General features: G+C 46.9%; 1 protein-coding gene across 1 annotated transcript in view; it reads left to right on the plus strand.

Annotated features, from left to right (window-relative positions):
• Window positions 1-17473, plus strand: part of HSD3B7 (hydroxy-delta-5-steroid dehydrogenase, 3 beta- and steroid delta-isomerase 7) — a 67680-nt gene extending 50207 nt beyond the window's left edge. Inside the window, exon 6 of the mRNA XM_082244346.1 lies at window positions 17030-17473. Coding sequence (XP_082100472.1) covers window positions 17030-17460 — 431 coding nt within the window. The 3' untranslated portion in view covers window positions 17461-17473. The remainder of the gene's footprint in view (window positions 1-17029) is intronic.
• Window positions 17474-25143: the final 7670 nt, after the last annotated feature.

A 25143-nucleotide genomic window follows, 5' to 3' on the forward strand; every position in this document is an offset into this window, starting at 1 on the left:
GTTGCATGGCACCCCAATGCAACTCACTTCATTTCACTCATTGCCAACCAATTTAAACAGAAGATTGATACAATTTGTGAGGAGATCACTGCTGTTCAGATACCTTCCATGCTTTACGCTTCATGCTCACAGGTGCGATCACTACTTCCCTCACTCAACCCCGCCACTATAGAAGGGGTTGCTAAACTACTTGCTAACGTCCACTTAACCACCTGCCTTCTGGATCCTGTTCCCTTGCAATTGCTACGTTCACCCTCTGGCCCTATTCTACACTCTCTAACCCACATCTTCAATCTCTCCCTCTCTTCTGGCATCTTCCCCAACTCTCTAAAACATGCACTAGTCAGCCCTATACTTAAAAAGCCCTCTCTGGACCCAACCAATCTTAACAACCTACGCCCTATTTCCATGCTCCACTTTTTAGCCAAACTCCTCGAACGTCTGGTGTACAACAGACTGTGCGACCACTTTGACGAGAATAGCTTCCTTGATCCCCTTCAGTCTGGATTTCGGCCTCAACACTCCACTGAAACTCCTCTTCTAAAACTGACAAACGATCTACTAACGGCCAAAACCAATGGACACTATTCTGTACTCCTACTTCTGGAGCTCTCTCCCTCAGTCTCAGTCTCTCAGTCTCTCTCCCTCAGTCTCCTCACGTATCACTAATTTACTATCAGATACAGTAAAACCTTGGTTTGAGAGTAACTTGGTTTAAGAGCGCTTTGCAAGACAAGCAACATTTTCAAATAAATTTTGACTTGATATATAAGCGATGTCTTGATATACAAGTAGTCTCAAGTTACAGCTAAGTAAAAAGAGAAGAGATGCGCCTCGAAGTGTAGCAATATGGTTACATTTAATGAAGGTACAACATTTAGTAACTCACATGGTTGATTGGAACAGGTACATCTAAGTATGCAGGCATCCGGGGTAAAGCTGTCCACATAGACCATCCTCCGCACCGACATCTATGTCATCCCTTCCATGCTGCCCCTCGCTTTCAGATCGCTTTACTGCAGGGTGGTCTTCCCGGTCAGGATTACAGACTGGCAGCTGGCGGTGCAGAAGATAGTCTATGTGGACAGCTTTTCCCTGGTTGCCTGCATACTTAGGTGTGCCTGTTTTATTCATCAACCATGTGAGTTGCTAAATGTTGTACCTTCATTAAATTTTAACCATATTGCTACACTTAGAGGCGCCTCTCTTCTCTTTGATACTCTGTAGCTCCTGCTGGATTTTGCTTCTAATCCCCTTATGGAAGCGGCTATTTGTGGATGGACATTTTATGGTTACACAACCTATTGCAATGCTATATTCTTTTTATATGGACTATAAACTGAAGGACTTCTGAATAAATGGTTGTGGAATGAATCATCTGAGTTTCCATTATTTCTTATGGGGAAATTCGCTTTGATATAAGAGTGCTTTGGATTCCGGAACAAATTATGCTCGCAATCCAAGGTTTTACTGTATATTAGTCTGGATGTCATACCACTTCCTAAAACTCAATCTATCCAAAACCAAACGTATCATTTTTCCTCCACCATGTGCCCCTTCCCCCGATCTCTCTGTCAATAGCGATGGCACAACTATCAGTCCATCCCCGCATGCCAAGATCCTAGGTGTTGTCCTGGACTATGAACTCTCCTTCAAGCCCCACATCAAATCACTGTCCAAATCTTGCCGCCTCAACCTCCGCAACATCTCCAAATTACGCCCCTTTCTAACCAATGATACAACAAAACGACTCGACTACTGCAATTCCCTTCTCATTAGCTTACCTCTACACAGGCTATCCCCCTTTCAATCCATCATGAACGCTGCTGCCAGACTCATCCACCTTACCAATCACTCAGTGTCCGCTAGTCATCTCTGTCAAGCCCTCCACTGCCTTCTGCTCACCCAACAAATGAAATTCAAAATACTAACAACATCTTACAAAGCAATCCACAGCTTAGCCCCCAGCTACATCACTAGCCTAGTCTGAAAATACCAACCTAACTGCTCTCTTCGTTCCTCTCAAAACCTCCTGCACTCTAGCTCCCTCATCACCTCCTCCCCTGCTCACCTCCAGGACTTTTCCAGAGCCTCTCCAATACTATGGAGCTCCTTACCCCAATCTGTCCAATTATCTCCTACTCTATTAGCATTTAGACGATCCCTGAAAACCCTCCTCTTCAGAGAAGCCTGACCTATCCCCACCTAACAACTATACTTCCATTTTCTCCATCAGCCCATCCCCCACGGTTATTGCCTTTTGTTTCACTTAACCCTCCCTTCTAGATTGTAAGCTCTAATGAGCAGGGCCCTCTAATTCCTCCTGTATTGAATTGTATTGTAACTGTATTGTCTTCCCTTACATTGTAAAGCTCTGCGCAAACTGTTGGTGCTACATAAATCCTGTATAATAATATATAAATAATAATAATACTGTAGTAGGCACCCACACTGCAGTGAAGAACAATACACATACTGTACCATGCTTTGTGGTGCACTGTGTTAAAAGGGTTCTTGCCTTTTTTTTTTTTTTTATTAAAAATGATGCAGAGTAGCCTAAAGTACACGTAAACCCTAACTGAATGACATTTTGTTTGCTATATAATATCACGTTTACGACACGCTACGGAGGCAGCTAACAAGTAGCAATGCCTTCTGAAAGCGAAAATGCTTTTTAACAAGACTCTACTGCATCTGTGTGTACTGCACTGTGTGGCGTCCATTGTAATATTCATGGCAGGCATTGGAGGGTGGTTAAGAGGCTTTAAAAACACTGCTTAAATGCAACCTAAAAACCACTTTTGGACCGGAGGATTTGCCCACTTAATGACCAGGCCGTTTTTATGCGATTCGGCACTGCATTACTTTAACAGACAATTGCGCAGTCGTGCGACGTTATACCAAAATAAAATTGATGTCCTTTTTTTTGCCACAAATAGAGCTTTCTTTTGGTGGTATTTGATCACCTATGCAATTTATATTTTTTGCGTTCTAAACAAAAAGCGACAATTCTGAAAAAAAAAAAACAATATTTTTCACTTTCTGCTATATAACATTCCCAATAAGAAAAAATGTAAAAATCTAATTTTCTCTTTCGTTTATTGACGGACACAGCTTCTCATCTTCATTTGACTGATGGGTTATGCTGCTCTTCCTAGGAGTAGGACACGGAAGGCGGAAAAGGGTTAACAAAAGTTAACAAAGCTTAACTACGCCCATGGGGCAGTCCCATGTGGTATACTCCCACTTCCTGTTATTTTTTCCTTTTCAAACTTAATTTTTTTTTTCTTTTATTATTTTTTGTTAGCGTGATAACTACAATCAACTGCCAGACTGGGCACAGACTGGATATCCTATATCCTTACAGTCTTCCCAATCTGGCCAGCAAGCGCTCGCAGGCCTCAGCTCTGCGCTAGGTCGGCCGCGACATAGTCCCACTGGCCACGACCTGAGTTGCAGCGTACCCATGGCCCGCAGCACCCCCCATTCATTCCAAGATGGGGAGGTGGTCTGCCCAGAGTGGTGCCCACCCGGTTCCATGGTGTGGTAAGTAGTGTCCCCCCTCTCCCTTTGTGGCCCCCTCGGGGTGGATGTGGGCCCCTCCCTGGTTTGGTCGGACCCCCAGCTTCCTTTCCATTCCCCCTAGCCCCTCTAACAGTTACGGTGGTCTTTTGACCCCAACCTACCCCCCCCCCCCCCCGGGTGAGGTAGGAGCTGGCTTTGCCATTTGCCCAGTAGGGGGAGGTGGATGTGGTTGCTGGTGACTGAGCTGTCTGGATCGCACACGGGGATCTGTAAGTGGGTTCCCGGCCCCCGTGGGGTTAGTGACTTTGGCAGGGATGTCCTGTGGGCTTCCTGCAGTGGTTATTGGGCTGGAGGGGAGCGGATGTTTCATCATCCGCGGGTCTGGGTCTCACGTGGCCAGATCGGGCCAAAATTTAGACCACGGCTTTGCAGCCTACTCGTGGCTGCCCAAGTGCCTGACCAAGCTGTCCGAGTGATTAACCAAGCTTTCCGAGCTGCTGATATAGCAGACAGTACTGCAGACGGATGCACGCCTCACGCGGCCAGATTGAACCAAAAATTGAGGCCGTGGCTTTGTGGCCTAATTGCAGCTGATGGAACTGGCTGTCCAAGCGACTGACCAAGCTGTCCAAGCTCCTAACCAAGCCGTCAGAGTTGCAGATCAAGCTAACAGAGCTGTCTGCAGACTCGTGACCCATGTGGCTGGATCGGGCCCCAAATTTAGGCCATGGCTTTGCAACCTACTCGCAGCTGGCTTTCCGAGATGCTGGCCAAGCTATCTGAGCTGTTGACCAGGCTGTTCGAGCTGCTGACTGTGTTGATAGAGCTGCGGACGGGCGGGGGGGCCATATGGTGGGCCTAGCGTCCCCTTGAACCAGGGGGTGCCATGGGGGTTGCATATTTTCAGTGAAGTAAAGCAGTCATTATTGTGTGGGTGAGGGTACTCAGCCTGCATGTCTGCTTCATGGCGGGCCCCCTCTCCCCCCTCTAGAGGGCTATGTCCTATTATGTCCCCTATGGAGGGCAACCCTTAGGTCTAATAGGTGGTCCTTTTGTGGATCTTTAACCAGCCTCTCCTTGCGGGACTGTGGTCGGCGACCTCCCCTGCTTGTTATGTTCTCAGGGTGAGCTTAGCATATAGCGTCTCTACTGGGTCTGCATCCACACACTTCGGGTGCTCTGACGGTGAGATTGATTACTCTTTTACTGCACAGGTGCTGGTGGGTGCACTGATTGTACTGCTGTAGGAAACTTTAAAACATGGGTGATGTAGCTGCTGCTGCGTCAGAGGTGCCAGTTCCCTCGGGCCCCGCAGATCCTATAAAGCAGCAAAGGTATTTCCTTTTTCCCGCCTACTGTGACAACATTGTCACGAGTCAGTGGAGTTGTTCTAAATGCAATATGGCAGTGCATAAGCGTTTCAATGTACGGTATCCCTTGAGGAGTCTCTGTAAAGTACCTGTGGTGGACTCTCCCGTCTCCAGGCTGAATAAATCCACCCTAATTCCGGTGGAGGAGTCTCCCGTTTTAAAAGATCCTTTTGACTGGAGAGCCAAAACTCGATCTGCCACATGTTAACTGTGGCTGGTTCGGTCCTTAGGCCAGTGTTCACCATAGCATGGTGTCCCTCAGTTTCCCGAGAAGGCAAAGCTTTTGCACTAGGATCCAGAGGGGAATCAGATTCCTCCTGCCTTTGCAGAGCTAGCAGGGGTTGCAGTTCGTCTGTGATGCCTCTCTGGATGCGGCTCTCTTAGTCTCTGGGCTGTCCATGACAGCAATGATCCTTCGGCGCAGGATATGGCTAAAATACTGGTCTGTGGACCAGACTTTCCAGAAGGCCTTCTGTGATCTTCCCTTTGTGGGGAATCGTCTTTCAGGGCCTCCCTGGAAAGACCTCCTCTGGAAGTTCCACGAGGACCTGGTCTGGTATGCCAAGAGCAACTCCTTCCAGACCTGCGGACAGACACCCCTTCTGTCTAAAGGGGCACTGTCACCTGTATCTGGGGTGGGATTACGGCCATTTTAGTGGCTCCAGACTGGCCTCGCCGGTCTTGGTACGCAGATCTGATACGGTTGGTTGCCGATGCTCTTTGGAGACTTCCTCTTAGAGGAGATCTGTTGGCTCAAGGATCATGGCTCATGGTTTGGCTGTCAGAAGCCAGGTGCTGAAGGCTAGAGGGTTGTCTGAATCAGTGATTCCCATGCTGCTGTAAGCTAGTAAATCTACTTTAGGAAGATTTACCATCGCGTTTGAAGAGCGTACTTTGCGGATGTGAATCTCTTGGGGTTCACCTCTGCTTCTTTTTGGTTACTCTGAGTTTGGCTTTCCTCCAACGAAGTGTGGAGCAGCGTCTGGCCTTGGGTACCACCGAGGGCCAGGTTCGGCCTTGGCGGATTTCTTTCATTTCTTTCGTCCTTTGGCTACACTTTCTGTGGTGGGCGTAGGGTGTCGGAGCTGGCAGCTTGTCTTGTCTTTCACCTTACTTGGTGGTTCAAGGAGATAAAGTGGTGCTTCGGCCCTGCCAGTCATTCCGTCCTAAAGTCGTCTCTGGTTTCCAATTAAATAAAGGCATTGTGTTAACTTCCTTGTGTCCTAAGCCTATGCACCCTAAAGAGATTACCTTACAATTTTTGGATGTGGCAATCAAGGTGCACCTGGCAGCGACTGAGTTATTCCGAAAATTGGATTCCCTATTTGTCCTTACAGATGGACCCTGTAAGGGGCTGGCTGCGTCTGCTGCAACCATTTCCAGATGGATTAGGCAGACGGTGGTGCAGGCCTATTCCATTAGGGTCAGGTTAAGGCACATTCTACATGGGCGCGTAATGCCTCTTGAGCCTTCCGACATCAGGCGTCAGTGGTGCAGGTTTGCAAGGCGGCCACCTGGTCGTCCGCGCACATTTTCACAAAATTTTCACAAAAAAAGGTGGATGTGTTGCCATCTGCGGATACTTCCTTTGGCCGCAAGGGTTTGCAGGCGGTTGTTGGAGAGGATTAGTCCTCTTTGAGGGTGTTTTTTTTTTTGTCAGGGGAACTCCAGTTGTTCCTGGTTGAGTTTTTTTTCTGGTTGGCTAAGTTTAGCCCTTGTTGGGAATTTGTTTTATGCTATGTTTTTTTTTTTTTTTTTTTTCCCCACCCCTCATGCTGATACTGCTTTGGGATGTCCCATCTGTTAAATGAAGATATGAAGCTGTGTCCGTCCATGAACGAAAGCAAAAACTGGATTTTTGTCTTACCGTAAAATCCTTTTCTTTGATGTTCATTGACAGATACAGCACCCACCCCTCTGTGGAGTTGGGTTATGTATTCTTCTGACACTGCTTGTTATAAAACTGGGATCCTAGAGCAGGAAGTGGGAGTATACCACCTGGGACTGCCCCATAGGCGTAGTTAAGCTTTGGTAACTTTTGTTAACACTTTTCTGCCTAGTGTCCTACTCCTAGGAAAAGCAGCATAACCCATCTGTCAAATGAAGATATGAAGCTGTGTCCGTCAATGAACAGCAGAGAAAAAGATTTTATGGTAAGACAAAAATCCATTTTTTTCATAATTTTAGGCCAATTTGTATTCTGCTACATATTTTTGGTAAAGAAAAATTTTTTGATTTTTGTACAAAAGTTTTCGCATCTACAAATTATGGGGAAGATTTATGTATTTTTTATTTATTTATTTTTTACTAGTAATGGAGGCGATCAACGATTTTTAGCGGGACTTCGACTTTGCAGCGGACTGATTGGACTCCCTTGGGGGGACCAGTGACATTACTACAGTAATCAGTGCTAAAAATATGCACTGTTACTGTAATGACACTGGCAGTGAAGGGGTTAACCCAGGGGCGATTAAAGGGTTACATTTATACCTAGGGGGTGTTTTCTAACTGTGAGGGGGGATGGGCTTGTGGAATTAACACAGAGACCTGTGATCCTAAATAGGAGGAACACAGGCGCTCTGTATTGATTCCAGAGAGAACAATGGTCTGCTGTGTTTACAACAGCAGACCGCTGTTCTCTGTCCACGGAGAGTGATCGCAGATGCCTGGTGGCAATCATGGCCGCCGTCACCATGAGTCAATTTCCCCGCTGGCGAGTAGGGGCGCAGCGGGTGGCAAGCGGTTAATCACATATTGATGCACATATGAATGAGCCCTTTAAGAGATGTTCAAGGTTTTTTCTTTTCAAAATAATACCTACCTAGGTGGATTCAGAATCTCTCTGATGCTACATCTGTCCTCCGCCGGTTCTGAGACTGAGCAATCAAACACCACTGATCACTCGGTTCTCACAGCCCCGTAAACAGAGAGCTGGTCACTATCAGTCACCGCTGTCTGCTCTGCCCCCTTGGAGCACTGAGCTGTTGAGGGGGCAGGAGCAGCTGGCTCAGGCTCTCAGTGGCTCACTGAGAGGCTGAGCCAGGTGCCAGTCCAAGGTTTATTGTCACGATCTTGCCCAGCTTGGCGGGCCTCAGCATAATCACCATAGGGAAGACCTGTAACGCTCCTGCGTTTTATGTATGATGTGGATTTACAGCTGCAGAAATATTCCACTTCAGTAGTCATGTAGAGAAACGCTGAGACACCAATCCCAACTCCCAAGACTCATCATGTGTGGATGATCTCAATTCAGCAAGTAAATACACACACTCAATAAGATGTTCCTAGAGTGACTTATGTATATAGTAACACAGTGATGATAGGCTGAAGAGACAGGTTGGGTAGAGATGGTAGATGACAGACACTTGAAAGGAATGTTCTTGAAAGTAAGATAGTAGCAGATGGGATGCAGATAGGTGAGCAATCATGTATGGTAGCAGGTGATAGAATAGCAGGTGAACATACAGGAGAGATCAACCCAGTGCAAGAGCAGATGGTAGTAGGCTCAAGAGCTAGCAATCTTAGATAATGCAAATGCAGTAATAGTCTTTAGTATGCAGCGCTAGATAGTATAAGCTTTTAGTATGAAGGGTATAGCGGTTTCCCCTGTGGGGTACTTATCACTAGTAGCAATGTAGCAGAGGAGAGGTTCGGCAAGAGCGGATGATCCGGTAGCGGGATACAGGGATCAGCGCAGCATGGTTCCGACAGCAAGGTATGCTTGCAAGCATGAGAGCTCCAAGACAGGTCAGCATCAAGGGACAAAGCACATTGAACGAACACATGTGAGTGAAAGCTGGTGATTTAAATAGCTGTTCAATCCGGCGCTCAGTGATGACAGCATCAGTCTTAAAGGTGTATGCGCACCTTACCAAAAGAGAATGATGGGGCGCATACACTTAGGAAAAGAGTAATTAGGGTACCCAAAGGTACCAGAACATTACAGTACCCCCCCCTTAAGGCCGGCTCCTGAAGGCCTCTGGAGCTGGTTTGTCTGGGTACTTTGCATGAAAATTGCGGATTAATCTAGGGGCATGTATGTCAGAGGTGTTTAGCCAGGTGTCATCTTGGGGCCCATAGTTCTTCCATCGAACTAAGTATTGAAGTCTTCTTCTGTGGATACGAGAATCCAGAATCTCTTTTATCTCATATTCTTCTCCACCTTCAACTTGTACACGAGGAGGAGGTGGGATAGTAGGCCTTATTCCTTGGTCAGGAACATGGGGCTTCAGTAGTGACACATGGAAAATGGGATGTATTTTGAGGTCTATTGGCAATGTAAGCTGTACTGCAGCTTTTCCAATAAGTTTCTTGATTGGGAAAGGTCCCAAGAACAGAGGTCCAAGCTTTTTGCTAGGGATTTTCAGTCTTAAATTTTTTGTTGAGAGCCAAACGAGGTCCCCGATAGCATACTGAGGAGAAGGTCTTCTGCGAAAATCATAGTACTTCTTTTGTTGACTATGAGCGTGTGCAATGGTAGTATTAAGCAAACCCGGAGAGTCCTTTATTTGGGTAAGATAGTCTGAGGCTACTGGGTTATTTGAAGGAAGGATGCGTGGTGGAAGAATAGAGGGATGAAACCCATAGTTCAAGTAGAACGGACTCTGCTTGGTCGTACTGTGGGTTGCGTTGTTGTAGGCAAATTCTGCCAGAGGGAGAAGATCCACCCAATCATCCTGTTGGTAAGAAGTGTAACAACGTAAATATTGCTCGATGCATTGGTTGACTCTTTCAGTCTGTCCGTTGGTCTGCGGATGGTAAGGAGAAGTGAGCTTCCGCTCAATTCGTAGTATGTGACATAGTTCTTGCCAGAACTTGGAAATAAATTGTGATCCACGGTCAGACAGAAGAGTTTTTGGGATACCATGTAACTTAAAGACATGTTTCATCAGGAGTTCTGCCGTTTGTTTGGACGAAGGTAGTCTGCGAATAGCAATGAAATGTGCCATTTTTGTCAGATGGTCCACTGACACCAAGATGGTATTAAATCCTTTGGAAGGGGGTAGTTCTACTATAAAGTCCAAGGACACAACTTCCCATGGAGTTTGGGGTATTGGTAGACTGCATAGTAGACCGGATGGTCTCGTAGTGTCACTTTTGGACCTGGCACAGACATTGCATGAAGAGACGAATTTTTGTATAGATGTTTTCATGTCAGGCCAACAGAATTGCCTGGTAATCAGATTGAGAGTCTTTGTCATGCCCATATGTCCTGCCATAGGCACATCATGCGATAATTCCAAGATCTTGGTGCGCATGGTAGGTGGTATGTAAAGTTTGTCGTTGTAGTAGAGGAAGCCTTCTGCATCAGTATTTAGTTGTGGTGGGGGTGAATCCAAACTTATACCATGCAAAACCTCTTCCTTCAAAGAACGGACAACTCCAATAATACGTTTGTGAGGTATTATAGGAACGGAAGGGATTTCGAAGTAGTTTTCTTCAGTTAGTCGTGATAGTGCATCCGCCTTTTTGTTCTTATCTGCAGGTGTGTAGGTCACTAGGAAGTTAAACCTTAGAAAGAATAGTGACCATCGTACCTGTCGGTGAGAGAGAGTCTTGTTAGTCTGAAGATATTGAAGATTTTTATGGTCCGTGTATATAAGTATTGGTAGTCGGGTGCCTTCGAGTAGATGTCGCCAATTCTCCAGAGCCAATTTTATAGCGAGCAGTTCCTTTTCACCCACGGGGTAATTTACCTCTGGACTGCTTAAGGATTTAGAAAAGAAGGCGACTGGATGAAGTGGTGAAGTGTGAGTTGGTCGTTGGGAAAGTATTGCTCCTACTGCCATGTTTGACGCATCTACCTCCAGAATGTATTGGAGGGATGGGTCTGGATGGCGTAGTATGGGAGCAGAAGTAAACCTTGTCTTTAACAGGTGAAAAGCTTTATTTGCTTCATCTGACCATTTGACTGGTCTTTTAATGCTAGTGAGCTGTGTGAGGGGTCTCACAATGGCAGAGAAGTTTCTGATGAACTTCCTGTAGAAATTCGAAAATCCAAGGAATCGCTGTAGCGCCTTGCGTGTGGTTGGTGTAGGCCAATCCTGAATGCAGGATATCTTACTCATGTCCATCTTGATTCCTGTTTTGGATATGATGTAGCCTAGAAACAGTACTTCGTCTTTATGAAACAAGCATTTTTTCAGTTTCACATAAAGGTTGTGTGCAAGCAATCTCGATAATACTAGTCTTACATGTCTTATGTGTTCAGACAGGGATCGTGAATATATAAGTATATCGTCCAGATATACCACAACACAGACATCTAGTAAGTCTCTGAAAATATCATTTATAAATCGTTGAAAGGCTGCAGGGGCGTTGCATAGCCCGAATGGCATTACAAGATATTCAAACAATCCGTATCTGGTTCTGTATGCAGTCTTCCACTCGTGTCCATCACGGATTCGAATGAGATTGTATGCTCCTTTCAGGTCCAATTTTGAAAAATAGGTAGCTCCACGCACCTGCTCAATGAGCTCAGGGATAAGCGGTAGAGGATAGCGATCTTTTATTGTAATAGCATTCAATTGCCTATAGTCGATGATAGGCCTGAGACTTGAGTCTTTATTGCGGACAAAAAAGAGTCCTGCTGCTGTGGAAGAAGTGGAAGGTCTAATAAAACCTTTTTTCAAATTCTCATCCAAATAGTCTTTAAAATGGGAAAGTTCATCCTGTGAAAGAGGATAAACATGACCGAACGGCAATTTGGCAATTTGCTATTTGGGAGCAGATCAATACTACAATCATAGTCTCGATGGGGAGGTAGTGCTTGAGCGTTTTTCTCGAGAAAAACCTCAGAGAGATCCTGATAACATAGTGGTGCAATCTCATCTGTCACCACAGACAGGATCTTCCCGAAAGACGGGAGGTTACACGTACCCTCGCAATAGCAAGAGAGGAAGGCCAGGGTCCGTTCCTTCCAATCTATGGTTGGTTGATGTGTGTGTAACCAGGGAAGTCCCAAAACAATGGGAAAGTGGGGTGAAGGTATTAGATCGAAGGTAGCGGTCTCCATATGAGATCCGTTAGTAGTGACTAAGAGTGCCTGTGTCTGATCAGTGATCGGACCAGAGGATAAAGGAACACCATTAATAAGACTCACTGAGACAGGTTTAGGTTTAGAAATAATAGGAACTTTATTTAAAGCAGCAAAACGTATGTCAATATAATTTCCACAAGATCCTGTGTCAATCATGGCCTTAGTAGTAATCCTGTTCTGGTCCCACTGTAATGTTAAGTAAACAAAAAGGTAAGGGTTAGTAATTGAAGTTGTCAATCCCCCTAGGAGGACATGTGAACTCTCACCCTTCTTTTTGTAGACTAGGGGACAGACGTTTATCTTGTGATCCGGGGATGCCCAGTACAAGCAGAGATTTCCAGATCGTCTTCTGGCTCTTTTCATAGTTGATAGAGGTGGGCGTATGGTTCCTACCTCCATAGGAGTGGGGTCAACGGCCGAAATCCGAGAAGAACTGGATAATGGCATTCCCATTTTTTCAGAATTTCTTTCTCGTAGTCTTCTATCTATGGTGATACTGAGTTGTATCAATGCATCCAGGGTTTTTGGCAGATCCGCTCGGGCGAGCTCGTCTTTAACGGCCTCTGATAGGCCAAGCCTAAATTGGGTTTTCAGAGATGCATCATTCCATTCTGAATCAAGGGTCCATCTCTTGAATTCTGCGACAAAGTCTTCCACAGGTCTCCTACCTTGTTTCAAGGATCTTAATTGAAGATCGGCAGTACTCTGCCTATTGGGATCATCATATAGGCTAGTAAGTTCTGCTAGAAACAAAGCATAGGAGTTGAGAAGCTGATCGTTTTTCTCAAAAAGGGAGTCTGCCCAGGCCAGAGGATCGCCTGTTAGGTAAGAAATAATAGTACAAACCTTAATGTGATCAGTAAGGTAGGTACGGGGTTTTAGCAAGAAAAGTAACTCACATGCGTTTTTAAATTCGCGAAATTTTTTGCGATCGCCTGTAAATACCAAAGGAGGATTTATTTTGGGTTCAGGGGACTGAGCAGTGGTAAGTTGTGTCAGTCTAATTACCTGCTGCGACAGAGCCTGATTGTCTTCTTTTAATTCAGCAAGTGCGTGTATTAACGCAGATACTTGCTGTTTTAATTGTGTCACCTGAGTGGTTATTTCTGCTGAATCCATTTGAGGTTCGTTCAATCTGTAACGCTCCTGCGTTTTATGTATGATGTGGATTTACAGCTGCAGAAATATTCCACTTCAGTAGTCATGTAGAGAAACGCTGAGACACCAATCCCAACTCCCAAGACTCATCATGTGTGGATGATCTCAATTCAGCAAGTAAATACACACACTCAATAAGATGTTCCTAGAGTGACTTATGTATATAGTAACACAGTGATGATAGGCTGAAGAGACAGGTTGGGTAGAGATGGTAGATGACAGACACTTGAAAGGAATGTTCTTGAAAGTAAGATAGTAGCAGATGGGATGCAGATAGGTGAGCAATCATGTATGGTAGCAGATGATAGAATAGCAGGTGAACATACAGGAGAGATCAACCCAGTGCAAGAGCAGATGGTAGTAGGCTCAAGAGCTAGCAATCTTAGATAATGCAAATGCAGTAATAGTCTTTAGTATGCAGCGCTAGATAGTGTAAGCTTTTAGTATGAAGGGTATAGAGGTTTCCCCTGTGGGGTACTTATCACTAGTAGCAATGTAGCAGAGGAGAGGTTCGGCAAGAGCGGATGATCCGGTAGCGGGATACAGGGATCAGCGCAGCGTGGTTCCGACAGCAAGGTATGCTTGCAAGCATGAGAGCTCCAAGACAGGTCAGCATCAAGGGACAAAGCACATTGAACGAACACATGTGAGTGAAAGCTGGTGATTTAAATAGCTGTTCAGTCTGGCGCTCAGTGATGACAGCATCAGTCTTAAAGGTGTATGCGCACCTTACCAAAAGAGAATGGTGGGGCGCATACACTTAGGAAAAGAGTAATTAGGGTACCCAAAGGTACCAGAACATTACAAGACCTCATAACATCTAGAAATGGCTAATGTGTTCCAATGGTCAACTCCTCTTCTCTGAGGAAGAGGGTTTGACTCTTGAAAGACTTTACCCATTCCTAGATGCTATGAGGTCTTCCCTATGATGATTTGGAGGCAGTCGCGTCTACATCTCTGGATATGCTTTTAAAAGATATGCATTTGTGAGTATTCAATTGTTATTTTATACTTCTCAATAAAATGTATTTATGGCAATGAACTAGGTTGGTGCACACTATCTTTTGTTGCTCTGTAGTTCACTTAAGGCAGTCATGTCCGAAGTCTGGCCCGCGGGCCAGTTGCTGCCCGCCCTTTAGTTTTATACGGCCCCCTGAGCTGTATGGGGAATGTAGTGCCTGCCGCCGTTCTAAATTGTTCTTCAGAAAAGGGTGGACCCGGGGCGCAGAGCAGTGCACCCTGAGCCCACCCATTGTGTGACAATAGGGAATGAATATTTGCTATTGTCACACGGCTCTGCCTCGTGATCCTCCTCCTGGCCAATCAGGAAGTGGGTCCGAGACCCGTTTCCTGATTGGCCGAAAGGCGAACAATTGCCATTGGCCAAGGAGGAGGAGGAGGACTTGGGAGACGCGGAGGATTGAGGAGAAGCCGCTGCTGCATCAGGTAAGTGCACGTCTGTCTCTCTGCATGCTGTGCTAACTCTGCATTTAAGGGGGCACACTGTGGGCACTCTGCATTGAAAGGGGGCACGCTGTGGGCACTCTGCATTGAAAGGGGGCACGCTGTGGGCACTCTGCATTGAAAGGGGGCACACGGTGGGCACTCTGCATTGAAAGGGGGCACGCTGTGGGCACTCTGCATTGAAAGGGGGCATGCTGTGGGCACTCTGCATTTAAGGAGGCACGCTGTGGGCACTCTGCATTTAAGGGGGCATGCTGTGGGCACTCTGGCGAGGGCGTGTTTAGGGGCGGAGCAGGGTAAGGTTTGGGTGGGGCAACAAGTGGCGAGTAACTCTTAAGGCCTGGCTAGTAGCTCATGACTTGAAATTTTGAGGCCTGTGTATATATATATATATATATATATATATATATATATACTGTATATATATATATATATATGTGTGTGTGTGTGTGTACTGTGGGTACGGAATGTATTCAGACTCCCTTAAATTTTTCACTCTTTGTTATATTGCAGCCATTTGCTAAAATCATTTAAGTTCATTCTTCTTCCTCATGAATGTACACATAGCTCCCCATATTGACGGAAAAACACAGAATTGTTGACATTGTTGCAGATTTATTTAAAAAGAAAAACTGAAATATCACATGGTCCTAAGTATTCAGACCCTTTGCTGTGACACTCATATATTTAACTCAGGTGCTTTCAATTTCTTCTGATCATCCTTGAGATGGTTCTACACCTTCATTTGAGTCCAGCTGTGTTTGATTATACTGATTGGACTTGATTAGGAAAGCCACACACCTGTCTATATAATACCTTCCAGATCACAATGCATGTCAGAGCAAATGAGAATCATGAGGTCAAAGGAACTGCCTGAAGAGCTCAGAGACAGAATTGTGGCAAGGCACAGATCTGGCCAAGGTTACAAAAAGATTTCTGCAGCACTTAAGGTTCCTAAGAGCACAGTGGCCTCCATAATCCTCAAATGGAAGACGTTTGGGATGACCAGAACCCTTCCTAGAGCTGGCCGTCCGGCCAAACTGAGCTATCGGGGGAGAAGAGCCTTGGTGAGAGAGGTAAAGAAGAACCCAAAGATCACTATGGCTGAGCTCCAGAGATGCAGTCAGGAGATGGGAGAAAGTTGTAGAAAGTCAACCATCACTGCAGCCCTCCACCAGTCGGGGCTTTATGGCAGAGTGGCCCGACGGAAGCCTCTCCTCGGTGTAAGACACATGAAAGCCCGCATGGAGTTTGCTAAAAAAAACACCTGAAGGACTCCAAGATGGTGAGAAATAAGATTCTCTGGTCTGATGAGACCAAAATAGAACTTTTTGGCCTTAATTCTAAGTGGTATGTGTGGAGAAAACCAGGCACTGCTCATCACCTGTCCAATACAGTCCCAACAGTGAAGCATGGTGGTGGCAGCATCATGCTGTGGGGATGTTTTTCAGCTGCAGGGACAGGACGACTGGTTGCAATCGAGGGAAAGATGAATGCGGCCAAGTACAGGGATATCCTGGACAAAAACCTTCTCCAGAGTGCTCTGGACCTCAGACTGGGCCGAAGGTTTACCTTCCAACAAGACAATGACCCTAAGCACACAGCTAAAATAACGAAGGAGTGGCTTCACAACAACTCCGTGACTGTTCTTGAATGGCCCAGTCAGAGCCCTGACTTAAACCCAATTGAGCATCTCTGGAGAGACCTAAAAATGGCTGTCCACCAACGTTTACCATCCAACCTGACAGAACTGGAGAGGATCTGCAAGGAGGAATGGCAGAGGATCCCCAAATCCAGGTGTGAAAGACTTGTTGCATCTTTCCCAAAAAGACTCCTGGCTGTATTAGATCAAAAGGGGGCTTCTACTAAATACTGAGCAAAGGGTCTGAATACTTAGGACCATGTGATATTTCAGTTTTTCTTTTTTAATAAATCTGCAACAATGTCAACAATTCTGTGTTTTTCTGTCAGTATGGGGTGCTATGTGTACATTCATGAGGAAGAAGAATGAACTTAAATGATTTTAGCAAATGGCTGCAATATAACAAAGAATGAAAAATTTAAGGGGGTCTGAATACTTTCCGTACCCACTGTATGTGTGTGTGGATGTATGTATGTATATGTGTGTGTGTATTTAATTTTAATGGTTCAAATATCAGGCAAAATGGTCGGCCCTCACGCATGTTCACTTCATCAAATCTGGCCCTCTTTGAAAAAAAGTTTGGACACCACTGACTTAAGGGTACCCAGAGTCCTGAGAGGACAGCAAGATGATTGTGCGCTATATCCATAAGGTTTAGCCTAGAGGAAAGTCCTTTTCAATTCTAAGCACCACACCTGAGCATGGGAGGTTTTGTTCTTGTCACACTTCCTCCATGGTCCCTGTTGGTTTCTGAAAGTGTTTTCTTTTTTTTTTTTCTTGTAATCCCAAGCTCCCTTAGACTTTTTGCTGAATCTTTTGGTTTAATTACAGGTAACGTGGCCTGGATGCACGTGCTTGCCGCTCGTCAGATGCAGCTGAACCCACATGTTCTTGGTGGACAGGTGTACTACGTGTATGATGACACCCCATTTAGGCATATAAAGGACATTCATCTGGAACTGTTCACTGAATTTGACCCTAATATACAAATTGGGTCATACATTCCTTACTGGAAGATGTGGTTGATTATATTGATTTACAACTCAATAGGATTTGTTTTGAAGCCTTTTTGGAAACTGAAACCCTTCTTAACTTTACCAATCCTGAAGTTAGTGCAAACTACATTCTATTCTGACACCAACAAGGCATTCAGACACTTTGGCTACAAGCCCTATTACAGCTGGGTGGAAAGCAAGCAGAGGACCTGCCAGTGGCTGAAACAGACAACTGAAGACCTGAGAAAGACTAAAAAGAATTCTTGAAGGCTGATTCTATAAATGTTGTTTAAACAAAAATAAAGTGCCAGAGCTACCATATTATAATGAGTTTTTATTTAAAATTGGGCTGTCTTGACATATACACTATATTAAAAAAAGTATTGGGACACCTGCCTTTACATGCACATGAACTTTAATGGCATCCCAGTCTTAGTCCGTAGGGTTCAATATTAAGATGGCCCACCCTTTGCAGCTATAACAGCTTCAACTCTTCTTAAAAGGCTGTCCATAAGGTTTAGGAGTGTGTCTATGGGAATGTTTGACTATTCTTCCAGAAGCGCATTTGTGAAGTCAAGCACTGATGAGTATACGAAGGCCTGACTCGCAGTCTCCGCTCTAATTCATCCCAAAGATGTTCTATCGGGTTGAGGTCAGGACTCTGTGCAGGCCAGTTAAGTTCCTCCACCCCAAACTCGCTCAACCATGTCTTTATGGACCTTGCTTTGTGCATTGGGGCGCAGTCATGTTGGAACAGGAAGGGGCCATCCACAAACTGTTCCCACAAAGTTAGGAGCATGAAATTGTCCAAAATGTATTGATATGCTTGAGAGCATAGGCGGCTCTCTAATTAGGCAAATTAGGCGGTCGCCTAAGGCCTCGCACCTACAGGGGCCTCGCGGCCAGTGGCGGAGCAACAACATTTAGAAGATTGTTTTAAATCCTCGGATATAAAGGTTGCAGCAGTGTGCTGCAGTCCCTTCACTGCGGCTGCCAGGTGTCTGTTGTCCGCTGACACTTACCCCGCCTTCTCTGCCTGGGGATTGGCTGTCTTATCATGTAATCCTAAGATGTGGAGGAATCGGTGGGCTTGTACCTGCATCAGTAGGAGGTGACTGCCCGGTGAGCTCACTCTGCTATCATCGGTTGTTGCTCTGGAAGGAGAGCTCTCTCCTGGCCCAGGAACATACAGGTAACCAGGCCCCGACTTGTCACTCTGCAGGTTGGTCATAAATTTGTGGTGTCTACTACGCAAAAAGGGTGAGTTGCCCCAGGGAAGTTGGAAGAGTCTTAGAATGGTTGGTGGAGGAGGAGAAGAAGAAGGCCCTGGGTGGCTAGGGGAAAAGGAGAGGGTCCCTGGGTGGCTAGGGGAAAAGGAGAGGGTCCCTGGGTGGCTAGGAGAAAAGGAGAGGGTCCCTGGGTGGCTAGGGGAAAAGGAGAGGGCTCCTCGGTGGCTGAAGGAGAGGGCACCTGGGTGGCTAAGGGAGGAGAGGGCCCCCGGGGGGGGCTGAAGGAGAAGGGGAGGGCCCCTGGGTGGCTTAGGGAGAAAGGGAGGGCACCTGGGTGGCTTAGGGAGGAGGAGAGGGCCCCTGGGTGGCTGAGGGAGGAGGAGAGGGCCCCTGGGTGGCTGAGGGAGGAGGAGAGGGCCCCAGGGTGGCTGGGGGAGAAGGAGATGGCCCCTGGGTGGGCTGGAGGAGGAGAAGGAGAGGGACCCTGGGTGGCTGGAGGAGAAGGAGAGGGCCCCTTGGTGGCTGAAGGAGAAGAAGGAGAGGGCCCCTTGGTGGCTGGAGGAGAAGGAGAGGGCCCCTGGGTGGCTGGAGGAAAAGGAGAGGGGCCCCTGGGTGGCTGGGGAAGAAGGAGAGGGCCCCTGGGTGGCTGGGGAAGGAGGAGAAGCCAGAGTCAGTTGCCAGGGAAGAGAGTGTAGCTGAGCCAGTCCTGCATATCTGACACCAAAGCCTAACATGGTGGAGCTGGAGCCCTTTGCCCTACACAATGACAGCACCCGAGGTAGAAGGTGAGGAGTAGCGGGGCTTTGACATTATATAGCATATGGACTCTGTACATTATTGGTAGTTTTGGTTGGAGTTTTCCTTTAGATGTTTAACTCTGTTGTTTTTCCCCCCCAGCTGTGAGGGACTGAGGAATGACAGCCCACTATGCTGGGACTTATAGTGCTCTAGAATGTGGAGGACTGAGAAATCCTCAGTCCCTCACAGAGGGCACTACAAGTTCCAGAATAGCAGGTTGCCATGCCTTAGTCCCCACAGAGGGCACTACAAGTCTTAGCATAGCAGGCAGTAGTTCCTCAGTCCCCTACAGAGAGCAGTACAAGTCCAAGCATAGCAGGCTTCCATTCCTCAGGGAGGAATGGCAGTGCTCTATACTGGAATTTACAGTGCCCTCTGTGGGGACTCAGGTATGGCAGCCTTCTGCAGTGGGACTTGTCGTGCCATAGACTGTGGCGGACTGAGGAAGGGAAGTGTAAGGGGTCTCTGGAAACTCTGATGCAAGGGGGAGCTTTGGTGACCACAGAGTTCCCTTTTACACCAGAGTCCGCAGCTTTCCCCCTCAAATCAGAGTTCCCAGAACTCTCCTTACATCAGAGTCTTCGGCATTCCCCCTTAAATTGGGGTTCCCAGAACTCCTCTTACATCAGAGTCTTCAGAGTTCCCTCTTACAGTGTAAGGGGGAAACTCTGGAGACTCTGATGTAAAGGGGGCTCTGTGAAATTTGATTTAAAAGGGGGACTCTAGTGTAAAGAGGAATTCTGTGGACTCTGATGTAAGGAGGAGATGCTGGGGGGAATCTGATTTAAAGGAGAACTCTTTTGTAAGGGGGGACACTGAACTCTGATGTAAGGAGGGACTCAGGGAATGCTGACCTATATGGAAATGCTGGGGACTGTGGTGTAAGAGCAGACATATATATATATATATATATATATATACACATACTGTACATACATACATACATACCCAAAGTTTAATGATCTTTGATTAAAGAAGAATTGGTTAGAGAAAATTCTAGAAACTGTGAATTCATAGTACAAAGGTTAAGGCTCTTAATATATGCAATTTATACAGTTAATTTTTATCGCTTGAATTATTTTTCCCATTATGGGCGTGAGTGGGGCCTCATGTCCAAGTTTTGCCTTAGGCCTCATAAAGCCTAGAGCCGCCTCTGCTTGAGAGTTCCCTTCACTGGAACAAAGGGGTCAAGCCCAACCCCTGAAAAGAAAAAACCCACACTATAATCCCCCATCCACCAAATGATTTGGACCAGTGCACAAAGCAAAGTCCATAAATATACCTGTATAGATGAGCGAGTTTGGGGTGGAGGAACTTGACTGGTCTGAACAGAGTCTTAAACCTCAACCCAATAGAATACCTTTGGGGTGAATTAGAGCGGAGACTGCGAGCCAGGCCTTCTCGTCCAACATCAGTGCCTGACCTCACAAATGCACTTCTGGAAAAATGATGAAACATTGCCATAGCACATTCCTAAACCTTGTGGACAGCCTTCCTTGAAGAGATGAAGCTGTTACAGCTGCAAACGGTGGGCCAACTCAATATTAAACCCTATGGACTAAGACTAGGATGCCACTAAAGTTCATGTGCGTGTAAACGCAGCTGCTCTAATCTTTTGCTAATATAGTGTAACTAGTTGCACACACGTTCCTCCAAAATAATAGCCCTCACCTACACACCCCTATATAATAACACCTCTCTAAAACGTTACTCCTTGGCCACACTTGCGACATTTCAAAACAAATATATGCTGTCTGGGTACAACATAATGTGGGTGTTACAGGGGTGAATCAGAGGAAGAATCCAACTATACTAATAGTGGGTTCATACCCCACTAAGGGCCCTTTCACGCTGCTCCTTTAAAAAAAAAAAAAACGCTTCCTTTGGGGTGTTTTTGATGCATTTTTGTGCATTCTCTGGTTGCCTAACTCCAATCATGCACCTATGAAACATGGAAATGTGACTCAAAAACGCAACCTGTGGTGCATTTTTGATGTGTTTTCTATTCAGTTCAATGGGGAGATACTTTTTAAACATGCACCAAAAATGCAGTTCTGCAGAACTCTCAAAATCTTACCGCAGCGCATAGGTGTGAAGAGTTCAATAAGATTTAAAGAGATACAAATTTCAAGCATTTTTGGTCTGCTTTTTAACCACTTCAATAACATTCACTTTTACCTTTTTACTTCCTGCCCAGGCCAATTTTCAGCGCTGTCACAGTTTGAATGACATTTGCGCTGTCATGCAACACTGTACCCATATGAAAATGTGACCTTTTTAACACAAATAGAGCTTTCTTTTGGTGGTATTTAACCACTTGCCGACCGCTCACATGGAGCGTACTGTGGCAAAGTGGTTCGTTATCGCCCAGCGACGTAGGTCTACTGTAACGCTGAGCGTTCCGGTCCCTGCTCCTGGACCGGAGCGCTCGCGGCGTTCGTCCCAGATCCACTCATCTGTGCCCACTCCGGCTCTCTCCTCCGCTCCCCGCTCACGTGGTTCCCGACGCGCACGTCCCTGCACCATAGGGCGCGCGCGCCGGCTGTTTAAAATTTAAAGGGCCAGTGCACCAGTAATTGGTGCCTGGTCCAAACCTCCCTTCCTGTTTCCTGTTTCCTGTTTCTTATATAAGTGACCTGCCCCTTCCTGCCCTTGCCATATCTTTGTTGCCTTAGTGCCCTAGTGAAAGCGTTATTTGTGGAATCCTTTGCCTGTTGCCGAACCCTTTGCTAACGATTATCGCCTCTGAACCTGTGCTGCCTGCCCTGACCTTTGCTACGTCTGACTACGCCTCTGCCTGTCCCTTTTGTACTACGCCTATCTCAGCAGTCAGTGAGGTTGAGCCGCTACCGGAGGGCATGACCTGGTAGTTACCGCTGCAGCAAGACCATCCCACCTTGCGGCGGGCTCTGGTGAAAACCAGTAACTACTTAGAACCGATCCTCCGGTACGGTCCACGCCATTCCCTCACCGACACAGCGGATCCACTTCCTGCACCGCTCCTGCTACCAGTCCGAATCCTGACAGTAAGATCCGGCCATGGATCCTGCTGAGGTACCTCTGCCTAGTGTCACGGACCTTACTACAGTTGTGGCCCAGCAGTCGCAGCAGATCGCCCAGCAAGGTCAACAGCTGTCCTCTCCGTCCACCGCGTCAGGGAAACGCCCGCACCTAGTCAACGTGGGAGAGGCGTTGCTAGGTGTGAATACCTCCTCTCCACGCATTACTGTATCCGTGCAGATTTTCGTGTCCGCCAAGATCTCCTTTGCTGCCTCTGCCTTTCTGGATTCCGGTTCAGCCGGTAACTTCATCGACGCCTCGTTGGTGAACAAGTTCAACATCCCTGTGGTTCATTTGCTGAAGCCCATCTTCATCTCCACAGTTAATGGAGAGAGACTCGATGGCATGGTGCAGTTCCGTACAGAACCCCTCCAGATGGACATCGGAGTCCTGCATTCTGAGCGATTGGAGTTTTTTGTGTTACCCCATTGCACCTCAGAACTCCTCTTGGGTCTGCCCTGGCTCCAGCGCCATAGTCCCGTTCTGGATTGGACCTCCGGAGAGGTTCACAGCTGGGGTCCGGTTTGTTTCGGCAGATGTCTCAAGCCAGTACGAGGCCAGTCTGCACCTGTTATTTCTCCTCCTCCCGGTCTTCCTGAACCATATGCAGATTTTTCAGACGTTTTTTGCAAGAAACAAGCGGAGGTGTTGCCTCCAGATAGGCCATATGACTGCCCCATTGACTTGCAACCTGGCACTACGCCGCCTAGGGGAAGAATCTATCCTCTCTCCCCTCCAGAGACTCTAGCCATGTCAGAGTATATCCAGGAGAACCTGCAGAGAGGGTTTATCAGGAAATCCTCTTCTCCTGCCGGAGCAGGATTCTTCTTCGTTGCTAAGAAGGATGGCACCCTTAGGCCTTGCATAGACTTTCGGGGTTTACAGTATTACTGTAAAGAACCGTTACCCTCTTCCCCTGATTACGGAACTCTTTGACCGGTTACAAGGCGCCAAGTACTTCACCAAGTTGGATCTCAGAGGGGCCTATAACCTTATTCGCATCCGAGAGGGTAATGAGTGGAAGACGGCTTTTAACACCCGAGACGGGCATTTTGAGTACTTAGTCATGCCTTTCGGACTCTGTAACGCCCCAGCGGTCTTCCAGGAGTTCGTTAACGACATTTTCCGAGACCTGCTCTATACCTGTGTCGTGGTCTATTTGGATGACATCCTCATCTTCTCTACTAACTTGGATCAACACCGTGCTCATGTCTGCTTAGTACTCTCCCGTCTCAGGAAGAACCGCCTCTACGCTAAATTTGAGAAGTGCTTGTTTGACCTTACCAGTCTTCCCTTCCTGGGCTACATCATTTCCGCCAAGGGACTACAAATGGATCCTGCCAAACTGTCTGCCATCCTGGATTGGCCTCGTCCCTCTGGCCTTAAGGCCATCCAGCAATTCCTCGGATTCGCAAACTATTATAGACAGTTCATCCCGCATTACTCCACCCTTGTGGCACCAATTGTAACCCTAACCAAGAAGGGGGCTAACCCGAAATCTTGGCCTCTCCAGGCCGAGAGGGCCTTCAGCGCTCTTAAATCTGCATTTGCCACCACCCCAGTTCTGTCCAGACCGGATCCTACTAAGCCGTTCTACCTGGAAGTAGACGCCTCCTCCGTTGGTGCTGGTGCTTTGCTCATGCAAAAGACTCCGAGAGGCAAGTCGGTTACTTGCGGGTTTTTCTCTAAGACTTTCTCTCCTGCTGAAAGAAATTATTTTATTGGGGATAGAGAATTACTCGCCATCAAGCTGGCCTTGGAGGAGTGGCGGCACTTACTAGAAGGATCGGTACATCCCGTGGAAATCTACACGGATCATAAAAATTTATCATACCTCCAGTCTGCTCAGAGACTAAATCCCCGCCAAGCTCGCTGGTCTCTATTTTTTGCCAGATTTAACTTCTGGATCCACTTTCGTCCAGCGAGCAAGAACCTCAGGGCCGATGCCCTCTCTCGTTCTTCTGATGTCACAGAAGAGAAAGTCAAGCCACAACACATTGTGCCCCCGGAATGTCTGGTCACCGTGGCACCTGTAGACTTGCGTAACCTCCCTCCCGGAAAAACCTATGTTTCTCCCCGTCTTCGCCTAAAAGTTCTTAAGTGGGGACATTCTTCTCTTCTCGCAGGACATCCAGGCATCCGAAAGACTGTACAACTTATCTCCAGGAGATATTGGTGGCCATCCTTGGAGAAGGACATCTCTGAATTTGTGCAGTCCTGCTCTGTATGTGCCAGAGACAAAACCCCTCGCCAAAGACCCGCTGGCTTTCTCCAGCCACTTCCCATACCAGAGACCCCCTGGTCCAATATCGCGATGGACTTAGTTACGGACCTACCACCATCTCACGAGAAAACTATAATTTGGGTCGTCGTAGATTGCTTCTCGAAGATGGCGCACTTCATCCTGTTGCCAGCCTTACCATCCGCGCCTCAGTTGGCCAAGCATTTCCTCCGACACATCTTCCGGTTACACGGCCTGCCTTCACATATTGTCTCTGATAGAGGAGTCCAGTTTGTGTCCAAATTCTGGAGGGCTCTTTGTGGATGGCTTAAAATCAAGCTGGATTTCTCTTCCTCATACCACCCCCAAACCAACGGACAAGTAGAGTGGGTCAATCAAATCTTGGGCGACTACCTTCGCCACTTCGTTTCCTCCCGTCAAGACGATTGGGTCGACCTCCTCCCATGAGGGGAGTTTTCCTATAACCACAAAGACTCCTCCGCCACCAACAAGTCTCCCTTCTTCGTGGTTTACGGTCGTCATCCTCTACCTCCTCTGCCGTTATCTTCCTCCTCCGGTGTACCTGCAGTGGATGACCTGGTGGAAGACTTTTCTACCATCTGGCGTCAGACGAGCCTGTCC

This window comes from Pelophylax lessonae, assembly GCF_965119305.1.
Source record: "Pelophylax lessonae genome assembly, chromosome: 2".
Lineage (NCBI taxonomy): Eukaryota > Metazoa > Chordata > Amphibia > Anura > Ranidae > Pelophylax > Pelophylax lessonae.